The sequence below is a fragment of the Trachurus japonicus genome, chromosome 8 (genome assembly GCF_045865225.1).
Source record: "Trachurus japonicus isolate A0001 chromosome 8, Traja_1.0".
NCBI classification, from domain to species: Eukaryota; Metazoa; Chordata; class Actinopteri; order Carangiformes; family Carangidae; genus Trachurus; species Trachurus japonicus.
Genome location: NC_140914.1, coordinates 30,500,942 through 30,523,088, shown reverse-complemented (window position 1 = coordinate 30,523,088; position 22,147 = coordinate 30,500,942). Strand labels below are relative to the sequence as shown.

Here is a 22,147-nt window from a genome sequence, read left to right as displayed (position 1 = left end):
ATCCCTTTCTACACCCGGAATTGGGCTTGGTGCTGATGATCATCAAGTTTATAGAGGCTATTTGTCACCTCAGCTCTCGCTTACGGCCATACCACCCTGAACACGCCCGATCTCGTCTGATCTCGGAAGCTAAGCAGGGTCGGGCCCGGTCAGTACTTGGATGGGAGACCGCCTGGGAATACCGGGTGCTGTAAGCTTTTTCACTTTTTCACAGCACCGACTGCTCTTTGTCTCATTCATGAAATAGCCTACTTCTTTTCTATTCTTTTAAATAGCCTAGTCTTGCTGTCAACCTGTCTGCACTGTGGCCAGCACCACTCAGAAAGCAAAAACAATACTTTTATACCCTGTAATAATGACAGTAGACACAAGCTAAGCAAAAAGGAAAGAAAGAACGAACCAAGGACAGAAAGATCCCTTTCTACACCCGGAATTGGGCTTGGTGCTGATGATCATCAAGTTTATAGAGGCTATTTGTCACCTCAGCTCTCGCTTACGGCCATACCACCCTGAACACGCCCGATCTCGTCTGATCTCGGAAGCTAAGCAGGGTCGGGCCCGGTCAGTACTTGGATGGGAGACCGCCTGGGAATACCGGGTGCTGTAAGCTTTTTCACTTTTTCACAGCACCGACTGCTCTTTGTCTCATTCATGAAATAGCCTACTTCTTTTCTATTCTTTTAAATAGCCTAGTCTTGCTGTCAACCTGTCTGCACTGTGGCCAGCACCACTCAGAAAGCAAAAACAATACTTTTATGTTATAACCCTGTAATAATGACAGTAGACACAAGCTAAGCAAAGAGGAAAGCAAAAAGGAAAGAAAGAACGAACCAAAGACAGAAAGATCCCTTTCTACACCCGGAATTGGGCTTGGTGCTGATGATCATCAAGTTTATAGAGGCTATTTGTCACCTCAGCTCTCGCTTACGGCCATACCACCCTGAACACGCCCGATCTCGTCTGATCTCGGAAGCTAAGCAGGGTCGGGCCCGGTCAGTACTTGGATGGGAGACCGCCTGGGAATACCGGGTGCTGTAAGCTTTTTCACTTTTTCACAGCACCGACTGCTCTTTGTCTCATTCATGAAATAGCCTACTTCTTTTCTATTCTTTTAAATAGCCTAGTCTTGCTGTCAACCTGTCTGCACTGTGGCCAGCACCACTCAGAAAGCAAAAACAATACTTTTATACCCTGTAATAATGACAGTAGACACAAGCTAAGCAAAAAGGAAAGAAAGAACGAACCAAGGACAGAAAGATCCCTTTCTACACCCGGAATTGGGCTTGGTGCTGATGATCATCAAGTTTATAGAGGCTATTTGTCACCTCAGCTCTCGCTTACGGCCATACCACCCTGAACACGCCCGATCTCGTCTGATCTCGGAAGCTAAGCAGGGTCGGGCCCGGTCAGTACTTGGATGGGAGACCGCCTGGGAATACCGGGTGCTGTAAGCTTTTTCACTTTTTCACAGCACCGACTGCTCTTTGTCTCATTCATGAAATAGCCTACTTCTTTTCTATTCTTTTAAATAGCCTAGTCTTGCTGTCAACCTGTCTGCACTGTGGCCAGCACCACTCAGAAAGCAAAAACAATACTTTTATACCCTGTAATAATGACAGTAGACACAAGCTAAGCAAAAAGGAAAGAAAGAACGAACCAAGGACAGAAAGATCCCTTTCTACACCCGGAATTGGGCTTGGTGCTGATGATCATCAAGTTTATAGAGGCTATTTGTCACCTCAGCTCTCGCTTACGGCCATACCACCCTGAACACGCCCGATCTCGTCTGATCTCGGAAGCTAAGCAGGGTCGGGCCCGGTCAGTACTTGGATGGGAGACCGCCTGGGAATACCGGGTGCTGTAAGCTTTTTCACTTTTTCACAGCACCGACTGCTCTTTGTCTCATTCATGAAATAGCCTACTTCTTTTCTATTCTTTTAAATAGCCTAGTCTTGCTGTCAACCTGTCTGCACTGTGGCCAGCACCACTCAGAAAGCAAAAACAATACTTTTATACCCTGTAATAATGACAGTAGACACAAGCTAAGCAAAAAGGAAAGAAAGAACGAACCAAGGACAGAAAGATCCCTTTCTACACCCGGAATTGGGCTTGGTGCTGATGATCATCAAGTTTATAGAGGCTATTTGTCACCTCAGCTCTCGCTTACGGCCATACCACCCTGAACACGCCCGATCTCGTCTGATCTCGGAAGCTAAGCAGGGTCGGGCCCGGTCAGTACTTGGATGGGAGACCGCCTGGGAATACCGGGTGCTGTAAGCTTTTTCACTTTTTCACAGCACCGACTGCTCTTTGTCTCATTCATGAAATAGCCTACTTCTTTTCTATTCTTTTAAATAGCCTAGTCTTGCTGTCAACCTGTCTGCACTGTGGCCAGCACCACTCAGAAAGCAAAAACAATACTTTTTATAACCCTGTAATAATGACAGTAGACACAAGCTAAGCAAAAAGGAAAGAAAGAACGAACCAAGGACAGAAAGATCCCTTTCTACACCCGGAATTGGGCTTGGTGCTGATGATCATCAAGTTTATAGAGGCTATTTGTCACCTCAGCTCTCGCTTACGGCCATACCACCCTGAACACGCCCGATCTCGTCTGATCTCGGAAGCTAAGCAGGGTCGGGCCCGGTCAGTACTTGGATGGGAGACCGCCTGGGAATACCGGGTGCTGTAAGCTTTTTCACTTTTTCACAGCACCGACTGCTCTTTGTCTCATTCATGAAATAGCCTACTTCTTTTCTATTCTTTTAAATAGCCTAGTCTTGCTGTCAACCTGTCTGCACTGTGGCCAGCACCACTCAGAAAGCAAAAACAATACTTTTATACCCTGTAATAATGACAGTAGACACAAGCTAAGCAAAAAGGAAAGAAAGAACGAACCAAGGACAGAAAGATCCCTTTCTACACCCGGAATTGGGCTTGGTGCTGATGATCATCAAGTTTATAGAGGCTATTTGTCACCTCAGCTCTCGCTTACGGCCATACCACCCTGAACACGCCCGATCTCGTCTGATCTCGGAAGCTAAGCAGGGTCGGGCCCGGTCAGTACTTGGATGGGAGACCGCCTGGGAATACCGGGTGCTGTAAGCTTTTTCACTTTTTCACAGCACCGACTGCTCTTTGTCTCATTCATGAAATAGCCTACTTCTTTTCTATTCTTTTAAATAGCCTAGTCTTGCTGTCAACCTGTCTGCACTGTGGCCAGCACCACTCAGAAAGCAAAAACAATACTTTTATACCCTGTAATAATGACAGTAGACACAAGCTAAGCAAAAAGGAAAGAAAGAACGAACCAAGGACAGAAAGATCCCTTTCTACACCCGGAATTGGGCTTGGTGCTGATGATCATCAAGTTTATAGAGGCTATTTGTCACCTCAGCTCTCGCTTACGGCCATACCACCCTGAACACGCCCGATCTCGTCTGATCTCGGAAGCTAAGCAGGGTCGGGCCCGGTCAGTACTTGGATGGGAGACCGCCTGGGAATACCGGGTGCTGTAAGCTTTTTCACTTTTTCACAGCACCGACTGCTCTTTGTCTCATTCATGAAATAGCCTACTTCTTTTCTATTCTTTTAAATAGCCTAGTCTTGCTGTCAACCTGTCTGCACTGTGGCCAGCACCACTCAGAAAGCAAAAACAATACTTTATGTTATAACCCTGTAATAATGACAGTAGACACAAGCTAAGCAAAAAGGAAAGAAAGAACGAACCAAGGACAGAAAGATCCCTTTCTACACCCGGAATTGGGCTTGGTGCTGATGATCATCAAGTTTATAGAGGCTATTTGTCACCTCAGCTCTCGCTTACGGCCATACCACCCTGAACACGCCCGATCTCGTCTGATCTCGGAAGCTAAGCAGGGTCGGGCCCGGTCAGTACTTGGATGGGAGACCGCCTGGGAATACCGGGTGCTGTAAGCTTTTTCACTTTTTCACAGCACCGACTGCTCTTTGTCTCATTCATGAAATAGCCTACTTCTTTTCTATTCTTTTAAATAGCCTAGTCTTGCTGTCAACCTGTCTGCACTGTGGCCAGCACCACTCAGAAAGCAAAAACAATACTTTTATACCCTGTAATAATGACAGTAGACACAAGCTAAGCAAAAAGGAAAGAAAGAACGAACCAAGGACAGAAAGATCCCTTTCTACACCCGGAATTGGGCTTGGTGCTGATGATCATCAAGTTTATAGAGGCTATTTGTCACCTCAGCTCTCGCTTACGGCCATACCACCCTGAACACGCCCGATCTCGTCTGATCTCGGAAGCTAAGCAGGGTCGGGCCCGGTCAGTACTTGGATGGGAGACCGCCTGGGAATACCGGGTGCTGTAAGCTTTTTCACTTTTTCACAGCACCGACTGCTCTTTGTCTCATTCATGAAATAGCCTACTTCTTTTCTATTCTTTTAAATAGCCTAGTCTTGCTGTCAACCTGTCTGCACTGTGGCCAGCACCACTCAGAAAGCAAAAACAATACTTTTTATAACCCTGTAATAATGACAGTAGACACAAGCTAAGCAAAAAGGAAAGAAAGAACGAACCAAGGACAGAAAGATCCCTTTCTACACCCGGAATTGGGCTTGGTGCTGATGATCATCAAGTTTATAGAGGCTATTTGTCACCTCAGCTCTCGCTTACGGCCATACCACCCTGAACACGCCCGATCTCGTCTGATCTCGGAAGCTAAGCAGGGTCGGGCCCGGTCAGTACTTGGATGGGAGACCGCCTGGGAATACCGGGTGCTGTAAGCTTTTTCACTTTTTCACAGCACCGACTGCTCTTTGTCTCATTCATGAAATAGCCTACTTCTTTTCTATTCTTTTAAATAGCCTAGTCTTGCTGTCAACCTGTCTGCACTGTGGCCAGCACCACTCAGAAAGCAAAAACAATACTTTTATACCCTGTAATAATGACAGTAGACACAAGCTAAGCAAAAAGGAAAGAAAGAACGAACCAAGGACAGAAAGATCCCTTTCTACACCCGGAATTGGGCTTGGTGCTGATGATCATCAAGTTTATAGAGGCTATTTGTCACCTCAGCTCTCGCTTACGGCCATACCACCCTGAACACGCCCGATCTCGTCTGATCTCGGAAGCTAAGCAGGGTCGGGCCCGGTCAGTACTTGGATGGGAGACCGCCTGGGAATACCGGGTGCTGTAAGCTTTTTCACTTTTTCACAGCACCGACTGCTCTTTGTCTCATTCATGAAATAGCCTACTTCTTTTCTATTCTTTTAAATAGCCTAGTCTTGCTGTCAACCTGTCTGCACTGTGGCCAGCACCACTCAGAAAGCAAAAACAATACTTTTATGTTATAACCCTGTAATAATGACAGTAGACACAAGCTAAGCAAAAAGGAAAGAAAGAACGAACCAAGGACAGAAAGATCCCTTTCTACACCCGGAATTGGGCTTGGTGCTGATGATCATCAAGTTTATAGAGGCTATTTGTCACCTCAGCTCTCGCTTACGGCCATACCACCCTGAACACGCCCGATCTCGTCTGATCTCGGAAGCTAAGCAGGGTCGGGCCCGGTCAGTACTTGGATGGGAGACCGCCTGGGAATACCGGGTGCTGTAAGCTTTTTCACTTTTTCACAGCACCGACTGCTCTTTGTCTCATTCATGAAATAGCCTACTTCTTTTCTATTCTTTTAAATAGCCTAGTCTTGCTGTCAACCTGTCTGCACTGTGGCCAGCACCACTCAGAAAGCAAAAACAATACTTTTATACCCTGTAATAATGACAGTAGACACAAGCTAAGCAAAAAGGAAAGAAAGAACGAACCAAGGACAGAAAGATCCCTTTCTACACCCGGAATTGGGCTTGGTGCTGATGATCATCAAGTTTATAGAGGCTATTTGTCACCTCAGCTCTCGCTTACGGCCATACCACCCTGAACACGCCCGATCTCGTCTGATCTCGGAAGCTAAGCAGGGTCGGGCCCGGTCAGTACTTGGATGGGAGACCGCCTGGGAATACCGGGTGCTGTAAGCTTTTTCACTTTTTCACAGCACCGACTGCTCTTTGTCTCATTCATGAAATAGCCTACTTCTTTTCTATTCTTTTAAATAGCCTAGTCTTGCTGTCAACCTGTCTGCACTGTGGCCAGCACCACTCAGAAAGCAAAAACAATACTTTTATGTTATAACCCTGTAATAATGACAGTAGACACAAGCTAAGCAAAAAGGAAAGAAAGAACGAACCAAGGACAGAAAGATCCCTTTCTACACCCGGAATTGGGCTTGGTGCTGATGATCATCAAGTTTATAGAGGCTATTTGTCACCTCAGCTCTCGCTTACGGCCATACCACCCTGAACACGCCCGATCTCGTCTGATCTCGGAAGCTAAGCAGGGTCGGGCCCGGTCAGTACTTGGATGGGAGACCGCCTGGGAATACCGGGTGCTGTAAGCTTTTTCACTTTTTCACAGCACCGACTGCTCTTTGTCTCATTCATGAAATAGCCTACTTCTTTTCTATTCTTTTAAATAGCCTAGTCTTGCTGTCAACCTGTCTGCACTGTGGCCAGCACCACTCAGAAAGCAAAAACAATACTTTTATACCCTGTAATAATGACAGTAGACACAAGCTAAGCAAAAAGGAAAGAAAGAACGAACCAAGGACAGAAAGATCCCTTTCTACACCCGGAATTGGGCTTGGTGCTGATGATCATCAAGTTTATAGAGGCTATTTGTCACCTCAGCTCTCGCTTACGGCCATACCACCCTGAACACGCCCGATCTCGTCTGATCTCGGAAGCTAAGCAGGGTCGGGCCCGGTCAGTACTTGGATGGGAGACCGCCTGGGAATACCGGGTGCTGTAAGCTTTTTCACTTTTTCACAGCACCGACTGCTCTTTGTCTCATTCATGAAATAGCCTACTTCTTTTCTATTCTTTTAAATAGCCTAGTCTTGCTGTCAACCTGTCTGCACTGTGGCCAGCACCACTCAGAAAGCAAAAACAATACTTTTATGTTATAACCCTGTAATAATTAAGGATCGACCGATCGGCCGGCATATATATCGGGTCGATATTTGCGTTTTTTATGCTAATCGGCATTGGCCGATTCGCGTGTGGGTTGCTTAAGTCTTTTTTCAGCGGCATGATTTATAGACAGGCATCCACGGGCTACTCTGGGTTGCCGGAAGACCCTGCAGCACATGCAGACGCGTTACCCCTCCCCCACTGGAAGAGTGGTGAAAGCTGCATTGCCCAGGAGGCTGCTTCAGAACAACAGTAAGCCTTAAACTTTCAATTAGCCTCTAGCTGTTAAACTTAATTGAAATATTAGTAATGAAGAAATAATAGTAATGTGAAAGTTGTCAATTCAGTTCCATGGTGTTTGTAGGAGTTTAAATCATGCCGGTCTGAGATGCGTGTCGTGTGTGTCTGTGTGTGTGCATTCTCCGCAGCAGAACAGAGTGGGGCAGCCACTGTGGGGCAATCAGAGGTCTTTAACGTGTACTAGAAGAACTTTAACAATGTGTTTCGTGAAAACGTGTTTAGAGCTGTTTGCTGCTGTTATCAATCTAGTGGTGGCAGAGTTTTTTTTTTGGGGGGGGGGGGCGGTTTTCGGAGTTTTTCAGTGTGTGTGTGTGGAGGGGGGTGCGCGTCTCACTGGGGAGGAGCAGCCACATCGGTGATTAATTTAACTGAAACTATGAGAGAAATGTTTTGTACATGGTTGAATATTTATTCCTTTTAAAGTTGATAATGCCATTTTAAACATGAACTTGAACAATTTGTTATGTTACACTTATTTTCCTGCTGATTTGTGTTGCCAAATCTGACAGCATAGTAGCCTGTAGCAACCAAAAACGTAATAACGGCCAATAACGTAGTAACAGCCAATAATGTAATAATTTTGGCCCTTTTAAATGTAATAAAGCCAATAATGTAATAACGTGCCAATAATGTAATAAAACTTTTGAGCCAATAACGTAATAACTTTTTGCCAATAATGTAATAAGTTATTACATTATTGGCTGGTAATAACTGGTGTCGATAATGTAATAATACATAAATATGATTGCAGTTCTTGGAAATAAAAGGTTTTTTTGCAGTTTTTGTGCAGTTGTGCATCAAAAATAGGTAAGTGGATGACATAGTCGTCATATTTATTTATCCAAGATATGTACTATCTTTCACCTCTCTCTCTCTCTCTCGCTCTCTCTCTCACACTTCTACCATGCTTAAAATGTTTGCAAACGGAAGAAGTAAGCATTGTAGGCTATCAACAACCTCCAAAACATAACCAAACTTGTGTATTGAATGGTTTCTGCCAGCCAGTTTTCAGTCATGTATAACTTCCTGCCTCAGACAAACCATGTGAAATGTGATAATCCCAGCATGGATCGGAGGAGTAATGGAGTTGATTTGGTTTTACCATTCTCTTTCTATTTGATTTTTTTTTTTCAACATGTTGAGCTTAAAGGTCCCGTGTTGGATAAAGCGACATTTTGATGTTTTTTTTGTTTTTTGCAGTGATAATAAAGCAACATAGGTTCTATATTTATACTGTGAAAGTATAAAGGTAGTTTTTTCATTCACAAATGTAAATAAAAAAAAAACTACCTTTATACTGTATGGAGCAATACAAACATCTACCTTTAGACTTTCACAGTATTAATATAGAACCTAAAGGTGCTTTATCATCACTGTATAAAAAACAAAAAACATTGAAATGTCACTTTATCCAAATGGGACCTTTAAGCTCAACGTTTTGATGTAGTTTTTAATTTTCAAACATGAAAATCAAAGTTAGACGTATGAAACCTGCAGAGATTTCATTTTACATCTCCAACAGCTGGTTTCAGTAGTGATCTATTTGTTGATTGGTGCTGCAAAAGAAAACATTTCTTTGAGAAAGAGATTTCTGAATGTGTACAATTGTGCTGCCACTTCATTTGGAACTTCATTTGGGTGTTCTGGAGATAACGCTAACCATCAAGTTGGACAAATGATGGCTAAATATATTAATTTTAAAAAAAAATCTACTTCATTCATTCAATCAACGCCTTTGCTCCTCCGAGCCATGCTGGGATTATCACATTTAACATTACCTATTCCCAATGGTTTGTCTGAGGCAGGAAGTTATACATGACTGAAACATAAACTGGCTGTCAGACACCATTCAATACACAAGTTTGGTTATGTTTTGGAGGTTGTTGATAGCCTACAATGCTTACTTCTTCCGTTTGCAAACATATCATTAAGCATGGTAGAAGTGAGAGAGAGAGAGGTGAAAGATAGTATATCTTGGATGAATAATGTCATCCACTATACCTATTTTTGATTAGCAAACTGCACAAAACTACCTTTTATTTCCAAATACTGCAGTCATATCTATGTATTATTACATTATCGGCACCAGTTATTACATTGTCAAAGGTTTTTTTAATACTAGGCCAATAACGTAATAACCAGCCAATAATGTAATAACTTATTACATTATTGGCAACATGTTATTACGTTATTGGCTCAAATGTTTTATTACATTATTGGCACATTATTACACTATTGGCTTTATTACATTTGAAATGGCCAAAATTATTACGTTATTGGCAGTTATTACGTTATTGGCAGTTATTACGTTTTTGGTTGTAACATAGCCTAAGGCACGATCACTTTATTTTGTGCAGAAAAAAAGAATCATAGGCTACCTGTCTTATCAGCAAGCAATGCATCATGAAGGCTGTGTTGTAGATATTGATGAAAGGGTGATGATATGGGTTATATAAATGTAAGATATTAATTCTGATTGATACTAATCTGTGTTTTTATTTATTCTTCATACAGATGGCTGAACGCAAGAACCTGGTGTGGCAACGTTTTAGTGAGTCCACTTCAGGGAAGGCTAAGTGTGTCATAGCTTAAGCTTAAATTTTACTGTTCAATAAATGTTTGTTTAAACTTGAGACCTGTTATCATTGTGTCATTTTTTTTATGTAACTTGAGGCAGCAAAAGCAGTGTCGGCCCCAAAAATTGTCCCAAGAAAATCGGCAGTCCATAATCGGTCATCGACTAACGGTGATGGAAAAAAATCGGTATCAGCATCGGCCTTAAAGGGACAACAAGTTTTGGAAAAGCGAAGCGTTTTCACACTACATTTATGAGCCTCCGCGCGCACTGTGAAATTCTTTGACCGATGCAAGACAGACTCATGTTTTCATTCATCAAGAATTTAAGTCAGAGGTTCGAAGACAATCAGATACCGTCGTAGTTCCGACCATAAACGGCGATTTGGCGGTGTTATTCTCATAACTCGCCGCAAACCCGAAAGTAAAGAAACGCTGGTCAGCTCGACCAGCATTTCCGCCACCACTAATAATAACAAAATAACCATAGAGACAAAACTATATATTTATCGAAAATGGGCCCATTAACAAGTGTGGGTAGCTTAGATTCATCCACATTAACGTGAGACTTTTTTATAACCAAATAGAAACTCCTCGTTGTCCCTTTAAAAGAACCCATATCCGTCGATCCCTGACAGTAAACACAAGTAAAGCAAAAGGAAAGAAAGAACGAACCAATAGCAATACTTGATGGGATTCAACACCCCGGAAACGACGTTGAAGGGTGAAGGGTGAAGCTCTCTCTTCTCTCTGGGGAGTAAAATTGGAAAATCTAATCTCTTTATGAGATAATGCTGAATTAGAATTGTCTACTTTCCCTCATCATGTTTCAATCTACCTGGTGAACCCCTCTCTTCTCTGACTGATCCTTACCAACTGAACACTGTGAAAGCTTCCCTCTTGAGTTTGTGCCAGAAAGTCTGCAACATGCTCTCCTGACTCTGTCTCCATATCAGCATCAGCACTGCAGGTTCAGAGGCAAGTAGTACCCCATCCGGGTAAGATCATCCTCCTGAAGCCTGAGGCTCAGACTACAACAATTAACAACATTATTTCCCTCATCAGAAACAGGTGGGTCACTCTCATACCTTATATTTGTACAGTATATACCGTCCTGTGGAGTTTCCTGAGTGGGATCCAAGTTCACAGCACCAGGTGGTTGAACACAAGTCACATCCTGAGTTGCGGTTCTTGGCTGCTGCCAGGAGCTGCTGCATACAACCTGGATCAACTGGATCAATCCAGGATTTCACAGACACAAGACTTGAAGTCTCTAGATCACTTCAGTTTATTGGATGCAGTTGGACAAACACAGGCAATAATTCCAAATCAGCAGGTAAAAAGTTTAAATCCAATAATTCAAAACACTGATCAAACAGGAGAGAATAACTGGCAGAGCTATCAAATTGTAGTAGTTGAAAACAAAAGAGAACGGCCACTTTCAGGGAGAACAACAGCTGGAAAATTGTCAACCAAACAAAGACCATCAGAGAACATGGGGAAAAGGGAGGCAATTAGACACAGGTGAAGCACAATAGGGCAGAGTGATCACACATGGGGGAAGACGAGGGAGTAAAGACACCATGGGACTGCTGATGGAAATGAGCTCTTGAGCTATATAAATCTGGCATAAACGTAAATCTGGCATATTCACTACGAGTCCTGTTACAAATAAACTGATAAATGAAAATGGAAAAACACAACAATAAAACAGAAAGTAACAAAAATACAAACACAAGATCTAAACTAAATCCAGGAAATTTAGTTAAAGACACACAGGACATTAAGAAGCATCACCTACAGCTGACAGACCATACATTCATTGATCCATCAAGAATGTATTGACTATTGATTCTTTTGTCACATCCTGGAGGTGAAGTTTGCTCTCCTGACCAGAGACCTGTTGACCTCTGACACAGAGCGACAGCCTACACACACACACACACACACACACACACACACACACACACACACACACACACAAGAAGGTTGGTCTGAGGAAATGGCTGACATGTGGACATTTTATTCTCTGTGTGTGTGTGTGTGTGTGTGTGTGTGTTACCTGACAGTGCCATAGCCAGTCGCAGCTCCTCTTTGAGAAGTTCTAGGAGCTCAATAACTCCTTGTTCTCCCTGGACACACACACACACACCATTAGATGATAATGACAGACGCCATCAGGTGCTGCTCTCTGTGGGAGCTGTTCTCTTTCTAAAAAAAAAAACCCAATTTTGTTTTTATGTGATGCATAAGAATGACAAAATCTATATAAATCTCATTTTACCCTGGGAAGTTCCTTGAAGTGCTACGTGTGAATGCAAAGGATTTCTGTTTTTTGTACTTTTCTTCTTTCTTTTTTTACTATGTACACGTGCTAAATGCACAGGTTTTTTTGTTTTGCAACATGCATTTAGCCTACAGTGAACAATAAACATTTATTTCTACAGCTTCATGTCCTGAACATTGTGTTTTCTATTTTTCTATGTAATGTTTAGTGACTGCTCAGTAGTGTTTTTAATTTTGATTGACTAGTCGAATCCCGCGTCGGGCAGACATTTCCTGCATGTCATTCCCCCTCTCTCTGCCTCCCCCTTTCCTGTCTATCTCACTGTGCTATCAAATGAAGGCAAAAAAGCCAAAAAAATATATACTTAAAAAAAAGAAAAGAAAATTGTGTTCACAGTTTAGAGAAAAGGAGATCAGCTTTCAAGAAATGTGTCTTAGCAATCGAGAAAAACTGTGGAAGAAAATAGGTGTGGGGGCGTGGCCTCTGGGTGTGGGGGCGTGGCCTCTGGGTGCTGTTCCTCACCTGACAGGCCAGACCCCACAGCACGGGTCGACCCACGAACACAGCCTTGGCCCCCAGAGCGAGGGCCTTCAGGACGTCTGTCCCCCGCCTCACCCCTCCATCCAAGTAGACGTCACATCGTCCCTGCACCGCCTGCACCACCTCCTCCAACACGTCCAGCTGCACACACACAAACACACACACACACACATTATATATTGTCACAGAAGTACATTTAATTGTCGTTTGGTAATATTCTGTGTCTCAGAAGTACCGAGGCCGCCTCGCTTAGGACCACACACAGTTTACTGTGGCTGCCAAGCAAGCATCAAAACACATACACACACACACACCCCCTAACACACTAACACACTAACACACCCATACACAACACAGACCGTGGCAGGAACTCCATCCAGCTGTCGAGCTCCGTGATTGGACACCAGGATGCCATTGACACCATAGTTCACAGCCTGGACAGCATCCTCACCTGACCCACACACACACACACACACAGTCAGGGGCATAATATCAGTGTAATATGTTTCAAAAAGAGAAAAAGGTTCTGCTCTATTTTGGCTGGCACATGTGTGTGTGTGTGTGTGTCAGAGATGGACAGAGTACTCGACCTCAGCACTTGAGTAAGAGTACAAATACTACTGGTCAAAATTTACTCAGTTACAAGTAAAAGTAGCTCAGTCGACATGTTACTCGAATAAGAGTACAAAAGTACATGCTTTTAAATTTACTTTAAGTAAAAATAAGAGTAAGAGTAAATTTCTTATTTTTCACATCAATGAATTACTATAAATGAATTTAAGGAGCTTTTAACTCTTGTTTCTGAGAATGAACTCTTTGAAAGCAGCTGCACTGATGTGCTGCTTTTAGGGGTTAGGGTTTCCTTCTCTGACAAACACAGCTTGTGTTCAATAGGATTTTAGAAAAAAAAGAGCAGATCTGAAAGTAGTGAGTACTTTTCAGCCTTCCTAGAAATTAACTTGAGTAAAAGTAAAAATATTTGTCTTGGAAATGTATTCAAGTAAGAGTAATAAGTACCAAATAAATCTAATACTCAAGTAAAGTACAAATCCTCTGGATATGTACTTAAGTACAGTACTCAAGTAAATTTAATCAGTTACTGTCCACCACTGGTGTGTGTGTGTGTGTGTGTGTGTGTGTGTGTACCATTCAGTACTCCCTTCACAATGACAGGTAGATGTGTGTGTTTCTTCAGCCAGCTGATGTCGTCCCAGCAGAGGGTGGGGTCAATGGCTTTGGCTACGTAAACAGCCAGACCACTGTCGTTGCCATAGTTACCCTCAGAGAAAGCCAAGGAGGCTGTGGAGAAGTTAGACATACTGGACACACACACACACACACACACACACACACACACACAGTGAAAAGTTACACTCGTGTCCATTCTTGTTTTGGGGGAAATCAGCCTGTTGTGTTTGGTTCCCACCTCAGGTGTTGGGGCAGTTTAAAGCGGTTGCGCATGTCATCCCATCTTCTCCCCAGGTACGGCGTATCCACGGTAACAAAGATGGCCTTGTAGCCCGCCTCCTCGGCGCGGCGCACCAACGACAGCGTGAGCTCTCGGTCTTTGTAGATGTAGAGCTGCAGCCACAGGACGCCGCCGCCCGGTGACGACGTCATCGCTGACATCACTTCCTCTATGGTGGAGGTGGCCCAGGAGCTGAGCATCATCGCTGTTCCCACTGCACGGCATGCTGGGTAGACACAGTGTTGCAGGAGTTAGTGATGAGGGTGGTGGAGTCGAACTGCAACCTTTGTGGCGGCATATAAACCGGAAACCGGCTTCCAGGGATTCACTACATCTCTTGAATCACAAACAGTTTTATTCATGTCTGCTTTGCGGTGTCCACACACAACTTAACCCTCCTGTTGTCCTCCTGGGTCAAGGAAGGAAGGAAGAACGAAGGGAAAGAAGGATGGAAGGAAGGACGATGGGAAGGAAGGAAGAAAGAGGAAAGGGGAAAGGAAGAAAATAAAGATGGAGGGAGGGAACAGATTCGTTCAAGGAAGGAAGAAGGGAAAGAAGGGAGGGAGCAGATCGGTCAATTAGATCAAAAGAAGAAGTAAGGAAAAAGGGAAGGAAGGAAGGAATGAAGGAAGGGAATAAGGATTGTGGAAAGAAGGAAGGGGAAAAGGAAGGAAAGAAAGATGGAGGGAGGGAGCAGATTTGTTCAAGGAAGGAGAAGGAAGGAATGAAGAAGGGGAAAAGGAAGGAAAGAAAGATGGAGGGAGGGAACAGATCAGGTCAATTGGATCAAAAGAGGAAGGAAGGATGAAGGGGAGAAAGGAAGGAAGGAAGGAAGGGAATAAGGATTGTGGAAAGAAGGAAGGGGAAAGGAAGGAAAGAAAGATGGAGGGAGGGAGCAGATTTGTTCAAGGAAGGAGAAGGAAGGAAGGAAGGAAGGAAGGAAGAAGGGGAAAAGGAAGGAAAGAAAGATGGAGGGAGGGAACAGATCAGGTCAATTGGATCAAAAGAGGAAGGAAGGATGAAGGGGAGGAAGGAAGGAAGGAAGGAAGGAAGGAAGGAAGGAAGGAAGGAAGGAAGGAAGGAAGGAAGGAAGGAAGGAAGGAAGGAAGGAAGGGAATAAGGATTGTGGAAAGAAGGAAGGATGGAGGAAGGGAACAGATTGGGTCCATTTGACCCAAGAGTCACGATTACTAAAAGAAAAGTAAAATGAAAAATGAGAGCGGTCTGAAAACATTGTGGCTCTCCCCTGTCTCATCCGAGACACCTGTCCCACTCTCCCCTGTTGTGTCCTCATTTCCTGGGAGGTGGCTCATCATCACAATAATCACAATGAATAATCAAACAGTCAAATTAAATCATGAACTTAAACAGTTGTGCTCCTGTTCAATAATATTAATGATAATAATAATCAAACAAAATATGCAATGTGGCTCTAATAACCTAGTTGACACCTTTAACATGGAAACAAGCAGGAAATGAAATGACACACAGTATGATGCTAGCATGATGATCAAAAGGGTCCTATGCAAGTATGAAAAGCATGGAAAAGTATGGAGTTTGATTTTATACATTTCCAGGTCTGGAAAAGTATGGAAAATTGAAACTATTGAGTGGAAATATATGTATGTTTTCAAGACTGTTACCACTTTTCTGTTTTCTAAAACATAAAATTAAAAGTAGCACTATCCACATTCCAATACTTTGTTCAGCCACTAGATGGGGCCGGTGGTGCAGTGTATCAGATATAACCATCCTAGCGTTCCGTTCAGGAGGTGGGGCTGAGCGCCGGGCCGGCTTGTCTCATAACAAAAAGGAATTCTGCATTTGCTCCACAGGCACTACACCGTTGGCTATATTTTGTGTACAGATAGTTATGGCTCCCCTGGACCTATGTATTCATTTTTTCCATTTCATTTATTTGTTTATTTGTAACGGGATTCTGCATATTCATGAAAATACAATATGTAAATATGCCAGATTTAGCTCTAAAGCTAATTTCCATTTGCAGTCCCGCTTGCATATTTCAGTTTTTTTGTGTTGCTATTACTGCTGTATTTGCGATAGTGCTACTTTAAGAATATCTAGAAAAAAAAGAGAAATGGATCGATCTTGTTTTTCAAGGCACTTGGCAGCGCAGCTAAAATGTTTGTGTGAGAGCGTCCCAGATAACATACATCCTTTTTGGGCTCAATACTCTGCTCTGATCCTCCTCCAGCCTATTTTAAGAACTTTACTCAAATGTCACAAATGATATGAATTTTTTTTATTCAGAATTATCTGAATATATTTTACCGTGAAGTCTGGAAATTAGGGTCTGAAAAGTACAGTATGGAATTTTGAAATTTTGTAGGAACCCTGGTCCAAGCTCATCTATATTTTCTTCTTCTAAGTGACTTTTGTCGTTCATCCTGAGTTCACTTCTACTAAACAACAGAAGTTCATGTCACATCAAGAAACACTACTGAACACACAACATCACTGAGCATCACAGAGGACGCGTGGTCAGAACATGAGGACAACACCCCTCTGATGTGTGTCTTCTATGACTCTTCACACAGGAAATTAAAGCCCAGTCTGGTTTACAGTCATGTTGTCTCAGAGCAGTTTTACAGTCTGTCTGTAAACATGTGCAGTAAACACAGGCTGAATGGAGCCTGAGCATTAGTGGTGGTGTGTCTCATGCTCTGCGCTGCTCATCACTTCATTAAAGGGATAGTTTAACATTTTAGCAAATTCTCCTATTGCCACAATCCCTATAGTCTTAGAAGTAGGTTCATTACCTTTAATTGTCAGTGCAAGCTGTTTTTAGATCGGTAGGGCAGAGATGTGAGCTGCACGGTATTTCCACGTTTCCTTCATCAAACTAAATACAAAATCCAACAACTCCAAAACGCTCTGGTGGACAAATTGTGACCTGCACATTCACCACGCTATGAAATAATAACGTATAATTATGTAACATTACAACACATGAAGCAAATACTCAGAACTTGCGCCTTGCACTTTTGAAGTCACTCTGCTGAGCAGCTGTGTTTGGGATGTAGTTCCGGTTATCTATTTGCCTCGAAAACAACTCTTGTCTCGTAACGTTCTGTTATTATCTCATAGCGTGGTGAATGTGCCAGTCACAACTGTCCACGAGAGCGTTTTGAAGTTGTTGGATTGTATATTTTGAGTTTGATGAGGGAAAGGCAAAAGTCCTGTGCGCCGTGCAGAGCCCACGCCTCTGCCCCGCCATTCATTAAAGGTAATGAACCTATTCTTATTATTATGGCAATAGGCAAATTTGCTAAAATGTTTAACTATCCCTTTAAGCCTCCATTACAGGTAAGGGACCTGAACCTCGGCCCAGGTACTCTCTACAGAACTCAGTCCTTGAGTCAGAACCTCCACTTATGTGTAACTATTGTATATAGTGTTAAGTTCCTATTTTACTTTTCTCTTTTTTACTTTTCTGTTGTGGTTTTTTTTGGTTTGCACCTTGTGACCCTCGGTCAGCCTGCAACTTCTTATAAGTATATTTTTGGGCGTTTTTGCCTTTATTTGACAGCACATAGTGATATAGACAGGAAAGGGGGAGGCAGAGAGAGGGGGAATGACATGCAGGAAAGGTCTGCCCGATGCGGGAATCGAACCGGGGACGCCTGCGTTGAGGACTGTAGCGTTTGTAAACTGTGGGTTTACACTGCTGACAGTAAATCATGTTTCCTTCACCACATCCACTTCCAAAAACTGATATGAACACATTTTCATTAATTACTAAGATGATTTGGTGGCTGATGAATCTGCTGTCATGACGACATCGATAACCTGGATGTATATTCTCTCCAGCAGAACCACAAGCAGCTGAACTTTAGCTCTGTTTACATTTTCCTATCGCTCTGTGTTCTATCACCCTTCTCTGCTCTGATTGGCTGCAAGAAATCAAAGTAAACTGACTCAAGACTCATTCACATGTACAATATAGTGATACAGTGTGTGTATGTGTGTGTGTATACCTCTAGCTGTAGCAGTCTCCCCATCAGGATGAGCCATCCTCTGCATGGCTGTGGCTGCGACACACAGAGGCATACTGAGTCTCTGTCCCAGCACAGAGACAGACAGATCTACTGAGGACACGTCCCTCAACACCCGGGGGGCAAGATACCACCTGCACATACACAGACACACACAATCTGAGACATTTTGCATATACAGTAGTCTCTGTGCTATAATGGAAAGCTGGCAATGGGTCGATAGAAATAACAGAAGGTCATCAGCTAACTTCCTTCTACATCTGGATTCTAGATTCTCTAGGAGTCTGGTTGAGCTAGTAGCACGGGATGCTGGGTAGGGATGGATACCTTTATTTATTTGTTTGTTTATTTCGGGCATGTCAATTAAATCATGATCATCACACTTCATCTTAGTTCAAATAATACAATACATATGGCCGAAAGGGAAAGCGGGAGAAGCAAAAGCTTATCTAGTCCCGTCACATTTGAATCGATACGGTACCGATGTTCGGTACCTGGGATCCAGTACCAGTATGCAACGGCACCTGTTTTCAGACCCTGTGTGGTGATGTTAGATGCCTAACAGGTTTGAGGAGACGTGCATTTCCCTCTTTATGATGCAACAACTCATTCATTTATTTTTAAGGACACTTTCAAAATGACATGTAAATGTAAATGACACGTGACTGTAAATGCAGTGCAGCTCTAACCCAAATCCCCCTCCTGCTGCGATCATTAACCTGTTAACGGAGGAAAGAACAAACCCAAAGTATTGTGGGCATTGTAGTCATGTCCCTACATGAGAATCTGCATAGTTACTCGTGCAATGATTGATGAACACAAGAGTAACAACAGGAAGAAGTGGACACAAGGACTGCTGACTAACAATAAAAAAAAGAAAAAAAAAGGTTAATAATACACATCAAGGTTCACACATTCAACAGCTGAGTGATGAGTGCAACAATCTTCAGTCATCGGTGATAAACACTCCATAATACAAACACAGACAGCTGGTGACTGAGCATACTGTATGTGACATGATGTTTCATCTCAGGCAGCAGCTGATCTGTGGTCAGCTGTAGTAGCTCAGAGCAGAACAGTGAACTCACCGACTGTTTGGATTTTTTGGAACTAAATTCTGTGATAAATATTAATGAATGAATGAATTTTTTTTATTTTCGTGTCATGCCACCACTGTGGCCCATCCCATATGAGATTACAAGACACATTTAATGACAAATACAAAAAAAGACTAGACAGTTCTTCCTGTTGGTGTTACCTGCCACACAGGTGTGACATAAATAAACAATTTAAGATTACTTTCAGTATTCAACTATATATCGCTCTTTGTCTCATTGCCCAAGCCTTTTCAAGAAATAAAGAAAATGTAAATATTCAACTGAAAAAAATGTTTTAGCTTCTCAGCATCGTCTAACCACACAAATTCATTATTTGGATCTACCTTACTAAACAATTTTTGTCTTACAGAGTCATAAAAAGGACAGTAGAACACAAAAATGACTTTCATTCTCCACCTCTTGGATGTCACATAAGTTACAAATTCTATCGTCTTCTGCTGTGCCAACATATCTGCCTGTCTCGATATGAAGACCAAGAATACCAGCTCTCATTTGAGCACACAGGGATCTTTTCTTTTTAGACAAATTATACAAAACATAGTTTTCTGGGCCAAATACCTGTTTTATTTCACACTAAGTACGCAGTTTTGGTTTACCCCAAATATCTAATGCCCATCTATCTTTACTTTGTTGAAAAATAATTTCTTTTAATACGTTAATCTCCACTTTCTCTTTGTTTGCTCTCAGCAAGATGTCATATGTCCCTATCCCAAGCCCCATTGGTCAGAGTGTCCCACTCAAAGATTTTTCTTGCAATCCTATTACGATTTAATCCTAGTATCCGGTTCCATAAACACACCATATGTAGACTCCACCGTACCTCATTGGGTTCCCAGCCCATATCTCCCATCACAGCTAGGGTCGGTGTGAATTTATGTACGCCAAGAAAATACAGCATGGCTCTATTATAAATAAGTGGCTCTACTACTTTGAGTGAAGTTTTGAAAACATACGACTCTGACTCTGACTCTCGCCCAAAGTCAGCTGAGATAGGCTCCAGCTCACCCGTGACCCTAGTGCAGGATAAGCGGTATAGAAAATGAATGAATGAATGAACGACTCTGACACCTCTTGACTCTTCTGACACGAGCTGGTGTGTTTTGGGGCTTTTTTTTGTTTGTTTTTTACCTTTCACTGATTGGAAAGTGGGGAGAAAGACTGGGGTAATGACATGCAGTCCAGATCGGCACAGTCGGGATTTGATCCAGCGATCACTGCATTGGACATTGCCAACATTGAACGTCGAACCACCAAGAACCCCGAGTTGCAGCTTGCAGAGTTCCAAGAAACCCAGGACTCTGCAGGCTCCTACATGTGTGTGTGTGTGTGTTGTACCTTTTGAAGGCAGCCACATTGTCAGACAGTGTCTGCTGCTCATCAGCTCCTGAGCGGTAGTAGTCATACACAGCTTTGGGAAGAACTCTCCTGGCCTCCTTCTCAAAGTCCGACACACACACTCGCTGCTCCGACATGTTGGTCCACCACACACCACACTCTGACTCTCACTGTCACACACACTGTCATACACACTTCAGAGCTCTGTAATGATTAAGCCGCTGCAGGCCTGAGTTTTAATCAGGACTTCAGAGTCAGCTCGGCTCAGTTTACACAAGATAACGCTGTGTTAGACCACAGCAAACCCAGAGGATTGTGGGTATTATGGACCTTTATACCTGTGTGTTTTAGACCATGACAAGGTGCTGGCTACAGGTGAACTTTGACCCCTCGTGTAATGATCCAGTGAGTAGGAGGATGATGATTACTCTTCATCCTCCTGCCTGTGGCTGCAGGTCTGGCGTCAGCGTTTGTCCTGACACTACTCTTTGTTAATGACTTTTGTATGGAGGCCTTGAAGGAACAGTTGTTCTTGATGTGCCAGGATCAGTTTTCTACATTTTAAGTTAAAGGCAGGTTAAACTTTTTGTCTCTCAAAGTTTTTCTTTTTTTAAGTCTCTCTGGCATTTCCACATCCTCTGAATGTTGTAAGACCTGGAGACTGTGACTGGACATTAAAGGGGACATATTATGGAAATATCACTTTTTGAAGACTCTTTAAAGCAGTGTTTTTCAGCCTTGGGGTCGCCTGGAATTCAAATGGGGTCTTCTAAAATGTCATAAAAACATTACACACAATCTCAAACAAATGTAGCATATAAAAATATCTGAGCTAGCGCATCTTGATTGACGGACGCAATCACGTGACTGCACATGATTGCAGGGTCGCCAGAAATTTGTGATGTCAACATGGGGTCACGAGCCAAAAAAGGTTGGGAACCACTGCTTTAAAGGGACAACGAGGAGTTTGTATTTGGTTATAAAAAAGTCTCATATTAATGTGGATGAATCTACGCTACCCACACTTGTTATGGATCCATTTTTGATAAATATATTGTCTTTATCGTTATTTTGTTATTATTAGTGGTGGAAATGCTGCAAGCCGCCAAGCATTTCAGCGTGCGCGCAGAGGCTCATGGGAAATGTAGTGTGAAAACACTTCGCTTTCCAAAACGCCTCATTGTCCCTTTAACATAGTATCTGGGTGTTTGTCTTGCCTTGCAGCCGCCAAAATGTGATAACTGACACAAAAATCTGTAATGTTCAGGCTCCCTAGGTTGAAATCCATGTGGTTTTACAAGCTGTTCCCTCAGTTGTCTTTCAGTGATGTAACTAGGATTCATATTTGCATAACCCCACCACTACCTGGTACCAGTAGAAGGGGCTGGGCAAGCAGTGGTTTATTTGCATTTAAAGGGGCAGGCAGTGAAACCAGCCGTTCTGAACAGGGCTGTTTTGAGAGGATGAAAAGAGCTGTGATGTTTAAATCAGTAGTAAGCGATCCTGT

The 22,147-nt window shown here is 42.9% G+C and overlaps 1 protein-coding gene and 17 non-coding genes across 18 annotated transcripts; 17 read left to right on the top strand and 1 right to left on the bottom strand.

Annotated features, from left to right (window-relative positions):
• Nucleotides 1–78: 78 nt before the first annotated feature.
• Nucleotides 79–197, top strand: LOC146983604 (5S ribosomal RNA). Its single transcript, XR_015036495.1, has one exon. It is a non-coding gene; the product is annotated as a 5S ribosomal RNA (ribosomal RNA).
• A 294-nt stretch (nucleotides 198–491) lies between these two features.
• Nucleotides 492–610, top strand: LOC146983603 (5S ribosomal RNA). Its single transcript, XR_015036484.1, has one exon. It is a non-coding gene; the product is annotated as a 5S ribosomal RNA (ribosomal RNA).
• A 312-nt stretch (nucleotides 611–922) lies between these two features.
• Nucleotides 923–1,041, top strand: LOC146983602 (5S ribosomal RNA). The gene has a single exon (XR_015036479.1). It is a non-coding gene; the product is annotated as a 5S ribosomal RNA (ribosomal RNA).
• A 294-nt stretch (nucleotides 1,042–1,335) lies between these two features.
• Nucleotides 1,336–1,454, top strand: LOC146983601 (5S ribosomal RNA). The gene has a single exon (XR_015036478.1). It is a non-coding gene; the product is annotated as a 5S ribosomal RNA (ribosomal RNA).
• A 294-nt stretch (nucleotides 1,455–1,748) lies between these two features.
• On the top strand, nucleotides 1,749–1,867 carry LOC146983600 (5S ribosomal RNA). The gene has a single exon (XR_015036477.1). It is a non-coding gene; the product is annotated as a 5S ribosomal RNA (ribosomal RNA).
• Nucleotides 1,868–2,161: 294 nt separating this feature from the next.
• On the top strand, nucleotides 2,162–2,280 carry LOC146983599 (5S ribosomal RNA). Its single transcript, XR_015036476.1, has one exon. It is a non-coding gene; the product is annotated as a 5S ribosomal RNA (ribosomal RNA).
• Nucleotides 2,281–2,576: 296 nt separating this feature from the next.
• Nucleotides 2,577–2,695, top strand: LOC146983598 (5S ribosomal RNA). Its single transcript, XR_015036475.1, has one exon. It is a non-coding gene; the product is annotated as a 5S ribosomal RNA (ribosomal RNA).
• Nucleotides 2,696–2,989: 294 nt separating this feature from the next.
• On the top strand, nucleotides 2,990–3,108 carry LOC146983597 (5S ribosomal RNA). The gene has a single exon (XR_015036474.1). It is a non-coding gene; the product is annotated as a 5S ribosomal RNA (ribosomal RNA).
• A 294-nt stretch (nucleotides 3,109–3,402) lies between these two features.
• On the top strand, nucleotides 3,403–3,521 carry LOC146983596 (5S ribosomal RNA). The gene has a single exon (XR_015036473.1). It is a non-coding gene; the product is annotated as a 5S ribosomal RNA (ribosomal RNA).
• A 299-nt stretch (nucleotides 3,522–3,820) lies between these two features.
• On the top strand, nucleotides 3,821–3,939 carry LOC146983595 (5S ribosomal RNA). Its single transcript, XR_015036471.1, has one exon. It is a non-coding gene; the product is annotated as a 5S ribosomal RNA (ribosomal RNA).
• Nucleotides 3,940–4,233: 294 nt separating this feature from the next.
• LOC146983594 (5S ribosomal RNA) lies at nucleotides 4,234–4,352 on the top strand. Its single transcript, XR_015036470.1, has one exon. It is a non-coding gene; the product is annotated as a 5S ribosomal RNA (ribosomal RNA).
• Nucleotides 4,353–4,648: 296 nt separating this feature from the next.
• LOC146983593 (5S ribosomal RNA) lies at nucleotides 4,649–4,767 on the top strand. Its single transcript, XR_015036462.1, has one exon. It is a non-coding gene; the product is annotated as a 5S ribosomal RNA (ribosomal RNA).
• Nucleotides 4,768–5,061: 294 nt separating this feature from the next.
• LOC146983592 (5S ribosomal RNA) lies at nucleotides 5,062–5,180 on the top strand. The gene has a single exon (XR_015036451.1). It is a non-coding gene; the product is annotated as a 5S ribosomal RNA (ribosomal RNA).
• A 300-nt stretch (nucleotides 5,181–5,480) lies between these two features.
• LOC146983591 (5S ribosomal RNA) lies at nucleotides 5,481–5,599 on the top strand. The gene has a single exon (XR_015036440.1). It is a non-coding gene; the product is annotated as a 5S ribosomal RNA (ribosomal RNA).
• A 294-nt stretch (nucleotides 5,600–5,893) lies between these two features.
• Nucleotides 5,894–6,012, top strand: LOC146983590 (5S ribosomal RNA). The gene has a single exon (XR_015036429.1). It is a non-coding gene; the product is annotated as a 5S ribosomal RNA (ribosomal RNA).
• A 300-nt stretch (nucleotides 6,013–6,312) lies between these two features.
• LOC146983589 (5S ribosomal RNA) lies at nucleotides 6,313–6,431 on the top strand. The gene has a single exon (XR_015036418.1). It is a non-coding gene; the product is annotated as a 5S ribosomal RNA (ribosomal RNA).
• Nucleotides 6,432–6,725: 294 nt separating this feature from the next.
• Nucleotides 6,726–6,844, top strand: LOC146983588 (5S ribosomal RNA). Its single transcript, XR_015036407.1, has one exon. It is a non-coding gene; the product is annotated as a 5S ribosomal RNA (ribosomal RNA).
• A 4,733-nt stretch (nucleotides 6,845–11,577) lies between these two features.
• Nucleotides 11,578–21,011, bottom strand: hao1 (hydroxyacid oxidase (glycolate oxidase) 1). The gene is made up of 8 exons (XM_085785156.1): nucleotides 20,641–21,011; nucleotides 18,170–18,321; nucleotides 14,130–14,397; nucleotides 13,850–14,022; nucleotides 13,063–13,154; nucleotides 12,686–12,844; nucleotides 11,939–12,008; nucleotides 11,578–11,804 (listed from the first exon to the last, which is right to left on the bottom strand). Exons 1-8 carry the CDS (start codon nucleotides 20,775–20,777, stop codon nucleotides 11,737–11,739), a joined length of 1,119 nt encoding a protein of 372 aa, XP_085641282.1. The 5' UTR covers nucleotides 20,778–21,011; the 3' UTR covers nucleotides 11,578–11,736.
• Between the last annotated feature and the right edge of the window lie 1,136 nt (nucleotides 21,012–22,147).

Bases quoted from the DNA above. Each gene is read 5' to 3' on its own strand.
- hao1 (XM_085785156.1), bottom strand. From the start codon at position 20,777: ATGTCGGAGCAGCGAGTGTGTGTGTCGGACTTTGAGAAGGAGGCCAGG. The intron at 14,398-18,169 runs GTATACACACAC...GTGTCTACCCAG, and splicing joins GGAGACTGCTACAGCTAGAG to CATGCCGTGCAGTGGGAACA. The intron at 12,845-13,062 runs GTCTGTGTTGTG...GTGTGTGTGCAG, and splicing joins TGGATGGAGTTCCTGCCACG to CTGGACGTGTTGGAGGAGGT.